The sequence below is a fragment of the Alternaria conjuncta genome, assembly GCF_024043145.1.
Source record: "Alternaria conjuncta strain BMP 0040 chromosome Unknown scaffold_9, whole genome shotgun sequence".
Taxonomy (NCBI): domain Eukaryota; kingdom Fungi; phylum Ascomycota; class Dothideomycetes; order Pleosporales; family Pleosporaceae; genus Alternaria; species Alternaria conjuncta.
The window spans coordinates 736,807-749,768 of record NW_026250098.1 but is presented as its reverse complement, the minus strand read 5'-3'; the positions used below and the strand labels follow the sequence as shown (position 1 = coordinate 749,768).

Below are 12,962 nucleotides of genomic sequence, written 5' to 3'. Positions count from 1 at the left end.
CAGACAGGCGCAAGCTGATGGAGACCTAGCGATAGCATCGGCAGATGCAATGAAGGGGCAAAACGCTGGGTGAGCTGATGGCCAAAGGGTTGGAACGCGTCTTCGAGAGGAGTTCGCGAACCTTCCGAGGTTTAGCGCGTCCTAATCTTGGTTAAACCGATTATGCGCCGGCCCCACCACCGTCCCGCAGTGGCCCCCTTGTGTCGCCAACAGACTCGACACCTACATCTCATCGGCCATGTACGCTGTCGTTATATGAGCGCAAAAATACACTTGAGTTGTCTCTGGCATCAGGCTTCGATGCATAACTATAGTGGCTATGCCGCGCCGAGCATTCACTTCGACATTCGCGCGGGATCGGGGTAACAGCACAGCATCCAGTCGCCTCGCATATTGAGGTAAGCGCGTCCTGATGAAGCAGTTTACGATGAAAACATTGACAAAGAAGTGATGATATGTACAGATATATCCAAAAAAAAAAACCTATTTACAAGAAAGTATGATCCGCACAGCGCCTTTCCATCTGTTCACCAATCCAGCTTCAATTGCTTGGACAAAGCCGGACGCTGCCCGAAACGGCAAATCAGCTTAGCCAGAGCAGGTGCCAGCCTTCTTGGGCTCGCAGCCACCAGCACAACCAGTGTACATCTGGCACTTGGTCTTCGCATCAGAGCAGACGTTCTTGAGGGTAGCAGTGTCCCCGTAGTTGCTGTTAATACCAGCCAGCTCACCACCGTTGACCGCGGTCACGCCTTCGATGTAGACGTTGCGCTTGCATTGCTTAGAGCACTAGGATCGTGTAAGCGGATGTTCAGGAACCTGATCTTGATGATTGAAATCACTTACGTTTCCGCAAGAGCGGTAGAGCTTGCCGTAATCGTTGACATAGAAGTTGACGATGTTCACAGTTCCACATCCGTTGTGCTGAACGACTTTGTCGGATGCGTGGTAGGCGCCGCCACCGATGATCCAGGACTCCTTTCCAGCCTTGTCTTCTTTGATGGAGATGGCATCCTCGCAAACATCTTCGAACCAAACGAACTCAAGAGTGCAGTGGCCTTGGCAATGCACACCTTCCGCCTAAACATGTCTTAGTAGGTATCTACTTCAGGACTTGACCTGACACTTACCTGGTTCTTGCCGATGATCACGTTGCGCAGCGTAGCGCCTTCTTTAAGCAGGAAGACAGCGTCGGCAGCACCGCCCTCAGACTGACCAGAGCAAGCACCGCTACCACGGTCGAATCGGTACCACTGGCCATCGTAGGTTTGACCAGCAGCGACCTCAATGACCTTGCTATTGGTCTTGGTACCAACGGCTTTAGGGACACCTCCAGCGTATCCATTGCATCCAAGGGCAACAGGGAGGAGGGCCGTGGCCGCAGCGAGGATGCCTGCAAACTTCATGGTAAAGGATGGTGTTCGGTTTGAGAAAAAGTTGATCGATAGCGGAAGCTGGAATAGACGAAATGATAGAAGGAATGCTACTGGAGCCTTGGATATCGGGATGCTTCTGGCTGAAGGATAGAACCTTAACCGGTGGGATGTTCGCCGTTACTTATAGGGAGTTAAACCCCTTCTCTCCGCTCTATCCATAGCACGCTCAGGCAGCTTTGCCACGCCTTCTGCACTGCTAACCTCGCACCCTCAACTCAAGTCGTCTTACCACATTAGGACTTTCCTCCTCAATCTTTCCACGCTCATTCGCGGACTTCTATATCGATCCTGCCGAACGTCTTTCCGCCCGAGTCGCGCCATTGCCAAGACTTGTTACGGAAGCTTGGTGTAGAAGGATGCGCTTTGGAAGCGCACATCGGATAGTACCACGTGGTTTTGGTATGGTGATTGCACAAGTGAAACGCCCAGCAAACTCCGCCATGCGTTGGCACTTGCATTATTAGGGCGAAAGTGACATGCCATAGCGCAATGCTTAGCGCTGCAACCCTCCTCTCATTTCCTCTTCCATCATTTACTTCCGCCAACTAGCATTTCGCCGGTTCTGTTCTGTACGTCCGCTCTTGGTTTATTGAGGTACTATCGATAGCGGAAATACCACACGACTTGGTGTTTCCAGAGGGTTACGTTCCCCGCAGTATGACGGAGAATAGCGGAAAGTTGTGCGTTCTGAAGCTGTCCTGGTCACCGATATCAGCAAACCATCACCAGTAGCATGCCAGCCTTCCGACTCTGCTACTTAATCTACGGGCAACTGATCACAGTCAAATGCTGGCTTTGACGCTTCCTCCCTAGAGACACCGCACGGATACAGCCTAGAGAACTGGGCTAGCGATGGGAATCCCGCTTGCGGCGGGCCCTGGCAAACTAGGAAACACCGTCAGGAACGGTGTCTTGGTATGCATAAGACAACTCGAACTGTCGTTCATGGGGACACTGCGAAGGAACCGGCTCTCAACGATTCAAAAATTCACGCTGTTCATTGACGACGCCGCTTAGAATCGGCCTGATGAGCAATACTTTCTCCGCAGCTCATGTTGCACGACTGCGACTGTATGAGAAAGACCATGACGCAGTAATAGGCTGCGGAGATTATTTAGCAAAGGCGCAGGATTCTGATGGGTACCGAAGGATGATGTCCTCCACCTTGTGGATACTGATCAGTAAACAGGTGGGAATTCCAAGACCAGGAGTTTCATGCGTTAATCAGATGGACTCAAGGGCGTCGGAAAGACCGTTCGATTGCAGGGTGGAAGATACATTCTTCGTTAACTCGTGCAGTGCATCACGCGATACAAGCCAAGCTCTTTACTTGCAAGGCGCGGGATAGCTACGCTGACTGGTGGACCTCGGGAGTGTTCAAGAAACGTTAATATGGGGTACATACTGGAGTACATGGTGGCGTGCATGCAGAGCGCATCGGCAGTGCGACGGCTTTGAAAACCCCGGATTTCGGAGAAAGCACTGCATCCTTTAGGAGAGGGGATGGTTGGGGTGTATAATTGCTCAGGTGTGGGACAATATGACAGACGCGCGAGCGATTCCACCAATCAGCGTCATGCACCTCCGCCCTACACAACTCCGCCGTTTACGACCGTCTCTCGCTGGCAGGCACCTTCAACTTGATGCTGAGTTTGCACTTTCCATTGCAATCGAAAGCGCACTTACTCAATTCATGGGTATACCCAACTTTTTGTGAAACGTGGCTCAGCTTGGGCAGTGGCACAGGTGCGTGCTTTAGCGGGGTCAACGCACCCAAGAACCTCCAGCGAGTCTTCTTCATCCTTCTTTCTAAGACATTCGAAGCTGAGATTTGTTCCATTTCCTTCGTCAAAATCACGAGAGAAAGGGTCTTCATCGAAACAATGCCACAACTAGAGAGGACACCGAGTGGAGGGAGAGACCCCAACCTCACCTCTACAGTCACATGCCCCGCGACGGTTCATTTTCCGAACGTACTCCAATGTCTCATGTCAAAGGGTTTTACTAGAGACCCAAACGCGGCGTTGGCATTCGGAAAGGAGGAGATTAAAGGCATCGTTATCCGGTTACCCGTTGTGCCCAGAAACGCACATACACGCCTATCCAAGACCAAATTCTAACCCCAAGCTCGGCGCAGGGGTCAGAGTGCAGCCTTACTTAGTAGGCCCGCAGTATTCCTAACTTTGGTATAGCAGCTTTGGTTCAGGGCCGCATTGAGCCAGGAAACCGTAAGCATCCACCCTCACCCATCCACTATTGGCGACCAGCCTCATTTTTGTGATGTTTGCAGCCGAGTTGTCGCTGTACGCAGCGCGTGGATTAGATACTACCACCAGGGGTTTGAGCGGCGTAAAAAAGTGCCTTTGCCCTTGTGTCGTCTTGCGCAGCCTCAACTTTACATTATACCTTCGCGTTCTGTTGAGATAAGGACGAATCGAGGGACAGCAATCCCATGGTTCGTGAATACCACGCCTTCTACGCACCGCATACCCACAAAACCCAATTTTGGAAGTTGTACAGACACGGAATGCACTCGAACTCTCATCCACGGTACTCATGATGCGGAGTCACGTAGTCATGCAGAGCCACCCAGTCAAGCGATTGTCTTCTGTGCACACGTCGATCGTAAACAACACTCCTCTTCTCACACCTATTGAGACACTGGCCAGGGTCGAACACCACAAATATGCCATCCAACTTCACGTCATCCCTTTCAAAGTTCGTGCTTGTCTTGAGAGTCCAGTAGGTCACTGACAGTACACAGTAACCCGGACCATTCAGTATCCAGCCTACGAGAGCTGAGGACGTCGCATATAGCAGCCCTTCCAACTGCATCCCAGGATGAAACATGCTGCATCTGCCTACATCTATACGATCCTTCTCACGAAGCCGTCACTGTGCTCATAACAGGCTGCTACCATCGCTTTGGCCGCAAGTGTCTCGCAGACTACCTCGACAGCGACAGCCCACGTAACAATAGTTGTCCCCAATGTCGACGAGAATGGTACAAACGACCACCTGCCTGGACGGCGCCACGAGACGTCAATGTCACGGAGAGTTTGCTAGGTTTGACCTTACCACAAGAGCCGGCGCTAGTCGAATCACGAGCGAGAGCTCATCGAACGCGAAACATCTTGGAGCAAGAACGGGCATCGAACAATGGAGTCATCAGTAGCCATTTAGATGAGATCTTCCGGAGACTGGATCTGATTCAGAACATCAGCAGCGACCAGCACGCTTCCACGGCAGATACGCGCGTGCGTCTTCAAGCGATTGAGCGCCGCGCCTCGAGACTTCACCGAGAACTTCAGTCTGCACATGAGAACAGTAGAGGTCCGCAGACTTCATTGAACGAACGTGAAGCATTGTTAAGACGCCGGGAAAGAGAACTACAGCAACGTGAGAGAGAGATCGAGCGGCAAGACAGAGTCACTAGGGAACTTGACTTCCTCAGACGAATGGACTTGGGAAGAAGACTTGGACCGGGGCTTTGCGATGCCCAGTACTCTATGGCGAGCAGTGCAGATACTAGGGTGACATCTTCACCCACGGTTCCTACCTCAGATGAGAGCCCAGAAACCGCCAACGCGTCCGTAAACACTAGGGAGGAAGCTCACCAACCAGTTGCATCACCACAATCCGAAGACCCGATAAGCGCTCGTCAATACAACGCGTACTTACAGCACATCAGTCCGTCACACGACGACCCACCCATTGTTCGCGAAAATCGAGAATCTTCAAACCCCGGTATGCCTGTCACACGTGCAGAAAGAGACGAGCCTGTCGCATCCAGAGACGACGTGTGGACACGATCATACGAGTTGACAAACCGGCCCCACCGCATATTCCATGGCATTGACCATACCGAAGCTTTTGGACGAATGTCTAGAGCCTTGGAAAGCTATTGTGAAAGCTTGTCTCCTGGGTCGACACAACCAGCTACCGCCCCCACATCAGCGCCTCCCCCGGTATCTCTTCGACGGCCGCAACTTCGCACGAGCCCTGACAGCGTTTCGAATAGGCATGAAGTGCCGGTAGATGCCGGGCCTTTTGTATCTCTCGATCCACGAAGAAATGCAGGCTACTGGCCGACGAGACTGAACTGAAGGGCGGCTTCACAAGTTGCGCGGAAGACTGCATAGCGCAACTACGCTGCATGAAAACAGATATTGAAGCTTTGGCAGTATTTTTCGTGATGGGACTATATTCAGTGACATCACACGACGAATGGGAGAACGGAGCGTCGTCGGAGAAATGCTCCACTTACTGCCCGCGTAGATTCTTAATCGGAAGAGGCTATGTCTTATATTCTACGTACATGTGTACAATAGCGTCTGTGTTAGTCACTTCCCAGATTGTAATACAATGTCAGCGGTAACGCGACATGATTTCTGACTGACTGCAGTGACGCGAAGGAAGAACGCACACTTCGTGCCGATTTGCGCAAACTTCAAAAAGACTTTATTGCGCAATCTTTTATTGCTTTCTTATTGTATGTTGCTAACAATGACGAGAATTTGTGAGCTCTTCTCCATTTTCAACCAAGGTACAATAGACAATAGTATACAAACTTTTCATCGGCCAGTCAAAGCGTCCACACAACTCACCTTCACTACATGAATTTTCTGCGAACAACGACGTTTTCTCCTCGCTCACTTACTATTGTCTCTCGCTCTCAATAGTGCCAAGCTTTGTTACAGCCAAAGTCTTTTCTGATAACTCTAACTCTACTTCCAACTCTTTACTCCTTACTCTTTACTCTTTACTCTTTACTCCTTACTCTTTACTACCAACACACATCAACATGATCGCAGGTCTCGACGGTATCGGTGCGGATATCGCTGGTAACGAGTTGATTGGCGCTGGCGCCATCTCACCTCTACCATTCAGTGCACCCTCATCGCCTGACCTTACACCTACGTCACCAGCCTACGCGCCCACGTCGCCAGTATACACACCCACAACCCCTACATTCCCAGCATACCCGAAATCCCCGGCGTTTTCACCCACCTCACCGGGATACACACCCACATCTCCCACGTTCCCAGCAAACCCGCTATCCCCGAACTTTTCACCCACTTCACCGGCATACTCTCCCACAACTCCCACGTTCCCGACATCCCCGACATACACGCCCTCGACACCACCGCCCCATGGTAGCCCAATCCCACCCTGGCGCGAAGAGTCCTATGCTGCTCCAGTGCAGAACCAGCAGCACAATCCCATCGTCATCGACTCTGATTCCGACGACAACGCAGGCTACGCCGTCCAGTTCCAGAACTTCGAGAACTTCAGACGCCATGTCGCTGATGTGCGGAGTCGAGCAAGAGAGACGCGCAGGCCGAGGAGTATCAGAACGAGACGGGCCGCTACTGCTGCTGCTGCTGCTGAGAGGGAGCGTGTCAGTGAGACCACCGCTGTGAACGGTGGGACTGGTACCGCCAGGTCTCGCGCGCTGAACCGTCTTCTGGGTAACGGAAGGCACCCGTTTCAGCCTTCTGAGTACACCGCTAGCGCTGGCGCTGGCGCGTCTCCTGTTCCCATGACCGAGATGTTGGAACAGCGCAGCGAGCCGCAGGAGCGACGTCTAGGAAGCGAGCTACGACGCGCAAGCAGGTTCGATCAACCCGCCTCGCGAACTGCTAACCACGCGAGCGCCCGCCGAGTTCGAGCCCCAACACCATACAGACAGACTCCGAGCCCAAACAACTCAGACACGCCGATAGACCTTACCGCAGATGAGCCTACCGAACTCCCCGCTACTCAGTCAGGTTCTGCGCGCGAAGCTGTTCGCAGCAGGCAGCTCGATCGCCGCGAAGCTTCCTTGTCGCGTCGCGAGCAGGTGCTTCTTGAGCGGCAATTAGCGCTGATTAGGCGGGAGGAAGCGGTTTCGACGCAGGAGGACAAAGCAAACGAGATGATGAACATGTTGAGGAGGCATAGAGAGGAGCTGGAGGAGATGGTTAGGAGGCACAGGGACCCGTATTGGGAGTGACTTTTACACCGAGACCGTTGAGAGAGAGGAAATCATGACAAACATCAGACTGTAGTTGATCTCACCGTATGGGAAACCAGGCTTGGTCCCAACGAAGCAGCGAATGCGAATGAAAACTTGAAATTGAACTCTTGATTGCTTGTGGTATACATACAGATCCCACTTCGTCGAGCCATACTTGTAGACCAACACGCATGCCGACAGGTATTCCCATTTCCTTTCTCTACGCCATAATCCCTGTTGTTATCGTAGACTCGAGAAACAAACGTCGGGAAAAAGCTCTTGCGTTCAGAATACACCACCGGAAAGGAAAGGTAGGCTCGAAGCCAAGCATCCCGAACGCCGAGCGCAGCTCTAGACTGGCGCGCTGCAGTAATATCAAAGAAAGAAGAAAACGACCCGGTATATAATCGCCGTTGCAACGCCAGTGAAATGTTGCCCTCGCACACACCGTATATACACACAAACGGCGGACAGGTTACTGAAGGAAATGGATGAAGAAAGTCGTCATCGCCGACGAGGAATAATCGTGTTCGCGTGCATGAGGTGCGTAGCCAGCCCCATGATTCCCTGCCGATCCAGCCACCCAGCCCGAGAGGGAAAAGTCGAAATTTAGTTTTGGTAACCCGAGTTGCAATCCCCTGGGTGTGAGGATGCAATAATGACGTAACGCCAAGCGCCGTCCATGCGTTGTGACAGAGACGACGATGCGTCAAGGAGTAGGAGAGGAAGGAGAAGGTTGGGTAGATTACAAGGTCGTACGGGTAGAGCATCGTGATCGTCGGAGCTGCGCATGCCCCACGCTTTGCGTCATTGCCATGATGCAGAGTCATGACAATGGCGGTGTACACGTGTAACATGGTCAGGAAGCTTGTTTACTCCCAGTTACCTGACAACGTGAGTGAGTGTCTCAGTACTTCGAAGGATACCGCCCGTTCTCTTGATCGTCGGGGCTGGAGTTCCTTTGGGGTTGGTATACGAACCGGTTCATCATCTGGCCTTGCTGCATCGGCATCATGTGTACGCCGTTGGGTTGCATCTGGGCGATGCCATATGGGTTTTGATGGCTAATATCGCTGCCGAGGAAGTTGTTCATAGCGGCGCCATGGAGGCCCTGGGCCTGCGACACTGGGCAGTCCTTGTGAGCTAGAAGAAGCGTCTTGAGGTTAACTATCTCTTCGCGAAGCTGAGTGACGGTAGCAGAGAGCGCGTCGTTCTCTGTACTAAAAAGTTCGACTTTAGCTTGGAGGTTGGCCAACCACTGCTTCTTGCGCTGTCGGCACTTGAGGGCAGCGACCCTGATACACGTTAGTAGCTTGAAGTTGGGATGGGGAAAAAAGACATACCTATTGCGCTCGAGGAAGTTCTTGCGCTTCTCCTCGTCGGTCATCTTGCGGCCCTTGCTGTCGTACTCCTCCTCCTTGATGTTGTTCTCGTCATCAGAGTCGCCGTCATCCATGTCGTCGCCCATGGGCTGGTTGGCGTTGCTCTTCTTTCTTGAGTTCTTGGGGCCGTCTTCAGCTTTGCGCTTGTTTCCGGCAGCTTGTTTGCCATTAGCGGCGCCCTTCTTCGCACGTGACCGTGTACCAGTCTTGTTTTGCTCACTCTGGCCGCTCTCTGAGAAGTCACCGGTCTCTGCAGATTGAACGCTGTTGATGGAACCCTTGGTGTCACGGCGGCCATGATTGGCGTTGACGGGTTGGACGGGCATGTGCCCGGCATTCATCGATTGCTGTTGGGGAGCCATCGAGTAGGGTGGCTGGTTGTTGCGTGCAGCGCCGTTTTGGCTGGCAAAGGACAGCAGGTCGTTAGCGGCACTGCTGACGTCATGGTTTGGATAAGGCTCGTTCTGGGCGCGCTGTTGTGGCTGCTGCGCCTGCTGGTAGTTGTTGTTAGGGCGGTCCATTCCTGCGGTCGCGGCTTCGGGCTGCGACGTGGGCGCGTTGGAGGTGGCTTTGTTGTTGTTAGCTTGGTGTTGAGCAGCGGCGCGCAGAGCAGACTGCTGGAAGTCGGCAGTACCAGGTGTCACGCCAGCACTTTGGAGATTGAAGATGGCTTGGGTGTTCGGGCTAGGAGCTGGGAACATGGAACCACCGCCGCCAGGAGTAAGGCCGGTGCGGAGAGAGGATTCGTTCGGGGTTGGGAAGCCTCGGAATGACTCGCTAAAATAATCTGTCTGTCCAGTCGGCCCGCTCAGCATAGCAGGGCTCAAGGGTCCTGCGCGTAAGCCCTGCCACCCCGGTGTGATGCCCGGTAGGGGTGATGGTGACGTAATGTTCGCAACGGGCGGAAGAATAGGTCGGCCTCCAGGTGTCTGTAGGTTGCCAGACTCGCCGCCAAAGGACTGCTCGAAGACGTTTGGCTCGAGCGAGAAGGGGTTGTGGACGGTGTTGAAGTAGTCGGGAGTATCGCCAGTGGTCGAGGGCGCGGGCTTTGGTGGAGGCGCCAACGGCTGGGCATTGGTGGTTGCGGGTTTGGCAGCGTCTGCGTTGGTGGCCGCTTCGGTGGTCGCAGCTGGCGGTGGGTTAGCATCGTGTGCTGGTGGACGACGAGATGGATGCAAAGCGACAGTTGACAGCCGACGGTGATGTTGGGACGGGACTACTTACGCTGTACCTTGGGCGACGACTCGGCCTTTACTGGCTCAGCTGATCACAATGTTAGTAATGCTTGCATGTGCGATGATGTGACGGCGAGGATGACGACGATGCATACGCGCGCGACGCAGGCAGGGAAAGGGGAGGTGTGGGAAGCAGCAGCGGTGAGGGCGTCACGGGGCAGCAGCGACGGGGACATACACACCTTCAGTCTTGGTGACGGTAGGAAGAGATGTTTTGCTGTCCTTGGGAGAGGACATCTTGGAGGACGGGGAGGAGGTTCGAGCGGTTTGGGTTGCGGCTGCCATACTTTGGGGTGGTGACGTAGGGGTGGTGTCCTGGTCGATCGCTTGTGGTACCGGGCCTTGACCTCTCTTCGCTCGCTCGCTCACACGCACGCGATTCGGCTTCTCTCGACGGTTTTGGGCGCACACGGGCGACTCGAGCACAATAGCACCTGTGCTGTTCGGCGGAGCTGTCAGCGCACGGAATTACAGGTGCAGGCACGATGCGACGGGCTGGGTGCAGGCAGACGACGGGCGCAAAGGGCTGTCGCAGACGCTGGGAACGTGGCAAAGTCGGCAGCGCAGATAACAACAGCGCGGCAGCGGCAGGGCAGGGCAGGACGACACGACTACGTACCTCAGCAAAAGGAATCGAGCGCGGCAGATGCGGGGTCGAGCCGTCTCAATCCGATGAATATCGATATTGTTGACCGCCGGCTCTGTCGTCGCAAAGCTGGTGTCTGCTTGTCAAAACCAATAGTGACGTCAAGCCCCTGTGGTGACGCTCGCAGCCGTCGCAGTCTCTAGACCTACACGCGCGCTGACTCTGCACGACTCTAGGCAATCCGGGGCTGTGGAAGCGCGTGATGGATGTTCCTGATCTCAATGAGGCTCAAACCGGCGTTGACGGGGATTGTGCTCGTGGTGACGATGACAGTGAGGCGTTCGGCGATGAGGTCAGAGGACAGGACGAGCGAGCAATTTCTGGGAGTGACGCAGCTGTGCCAAGCGCATAACGTGATTTCTTGGGTTCGTAATCAAACCCGGCCGCTAGTCCGCTCTGAGGGCCAATCACTGCAGCCGAGGCCCCACCGCCTTCGCTGGTCCGCCGATCCGCAGCCCCTTTTGGCTCGCCTGCCACGAGACGCTTTCCGGCACTGGTCCCGTCGAAGCACCCCAGCCTTCCATTCACTGCAAGGACTATTCCCGCCCACCGCATTTTCCTCTCCTCCAGCACGCTGCGATAAGACACACGTAGGAGGTTGATAATGCATCGTTCACAATGACCGCATCGACGACTGCTACCACTTCCATCCCTGCCTCTCCACCCGCAGGGAAGGAACCTCGAAGCTACTGGAGCCGACACTCTGCAACGGCCAGCGGATCTGATTCTGCCAGGTGCCGGTCCCGTTCCAGACCTCGATTCACGCATGTTTCGCCGATCTACATCGTCTACTCGCATCGGCAAAGTACCAGCCCTCGCGCGGACTTTGCAACCGCTGTCCCAATCACACCATGCCAAAGTTTCATCGTCTTCTTTTTCCCGATGCTCATCGAGATCGTGATGTCCATGTTGTCTAATGCAACAAGCGTGGAATGCAGGAGTCGGATGTTTGGCATTCTGTAATCAACAAGTGGGTGGGTGGCAGGGCGATGCCAGCCTCCACACCCTAAAGACGTATCACGAACGTTAGGGACGACGGCTATTCCGCTTCCCCGTACCTTCTTGATTCTTGCTGCTTGGCCGCATGGGTCTGGCTCATGCGAGCGATCAACTATCCGCACGTAGCGCATGAGCGTGCAGCAAAGCTTAATTGTGACGTAGTTATTGACCTTTGATCTCCACTGGCGCACAACACTGCTGTAGAGCCATCTAGTCTCGCCAGACTTGCAGACTGAGGGTTACACATCTGCTTCTTCCCCATCAGACAGGTGTTTTGCCTAGCTTTCATTTGAAACTCACACTATTGGTGATGCTTTTGATCGCTACTACGACACCAATCGGATCCAACTCCATCTACACCGGAGCATGCTTTTACTTCCAACAACACATGAAATTTGATAGCTCATGATATTGTCAAATAGATTTGAATACCCTGATAGCTCGGGGTAAAGCTGAAACGGCATGGAGGAATGAGCAACATTGATCGAACGCAAATCAACTTCGAAATTCATGACAGGTCGATGTGGAAGGGGTCTTCTTTTCTGTTGACTGGAGACAAGTAAAGAGAAAGGTATTTCTGGAAACACATGAAGCAAAAGCCAAACATAACTTGCTTCAGCTAAACATCGACGCACGAGATGTACAGCTTTGCAAGGTATGATTTAGCATACAATACACAATCTTTTCCTCTTTCCATAAACAGATGATGTCGAAGAATCGCCACACAACAACTAAGATGCTCGGGGTGCATCTTTCCGAACATCCCCCTTTCTAATCCATCTTAATGTTACTTCACCTAGGCATCTCTATGCAGGTGCTGTATCGGCTCTATAAACTGTAAGCCTCCGCTAGAACTTACACAATGATGTAGCAACAAAATAGAGAAGAAATCCGTAACACCATTTACCTCAACTCACACATTAGGGAGAGAGTGAGACGGCTATATAGTAACAAATACCCGACTACCTAGGTATGTGCACAGAGATAGAAGAAGAAGTACGTAATTCAACTGACCAAGGGGTAGAGCAGGTCTTTTGTTTGGTCAATGCGAATTGCATATGAGCCACCAAAGTAGACTTTACACATCAGCAAGATAATAATGAAATCTTCGCGTCGGGACGTCGTCGAGTTTAGGTACGCGGCGTCCGGCGCGTAGTACAGCATCGGGGAGCTCCGAAGTGGGCTGGAGGGGTAGCTACCGCGTACAACAGCAGGAAGGTACCGCAGATCTGTCTTCGCGCGATTATCATATCTACACTCACAAAC

The 12,962-nt window shown here is 53.2% G+C and overlaps 3 protein-coding genes across 3 annotated transcripts; 1 reads left to right on the top strand and 2 right to left on the bottom strand.

Moving 5' to 3' along the window:
* Positions 1-588: 588 nt before the first annotated feature.
* J4E85_006712 (uncharacterized protein) lies at positions 589-1,406 on the bottom strand (the record flags this gene model as incomplete). The annotated part of the gene is made up of 3 exons (XM_051470948.1): positions 589-789; positions 847-1,080; positions 1,131-1,406. 3 exons carry the CDS (start codon positions 1,404-1,406, stop codon positions 589-591), a joined length of 711 nt encoding a protein of 236 aa, XP_051325158.1.
* A 4,834-nt stretch (positions 1,407-6,240) lies between these two features.
* Positions 6,241-7,431, top strand: J4E85_006711 (uncharacterized protein; the record flags this gene model as incomplete). The annotated part of the gene is made up of 1 exon (XM_051470947.1): positions 6,241-7,431. The coding sequence occupies one exon, from the start codon at positions 6,241-6,243 to the stop codon at positions 7,429-7,431; it is 1,191 nt and encodes a 396-aa protein (XP_051325157.1).
* Positions 7,432-8,341: 910 nt separating this feature from the next.
* On the bottom strand, positions 8,342-10,288 carry J4E85_006710 (uncharacterized protein; the record flags this gene model as incomplete). Its single annotated transcript, XM_051470946.1, has 4 exons — positions 8,342-8,729; positions 8,778-9,945; positions 10,041-10,079; positions 10,234-10,288. The coding sequence occupies 4 exons, from the start codon at positions 10,286-10,288 to the stop codon at positions 8,342-8,344; spliced, it is 1,650 nt and encodes a 549-aa protein (XP_051325156.1).
* Between the last annotated feature and the right edge of the window lie 2,674 nt (positions 10,289-12,962).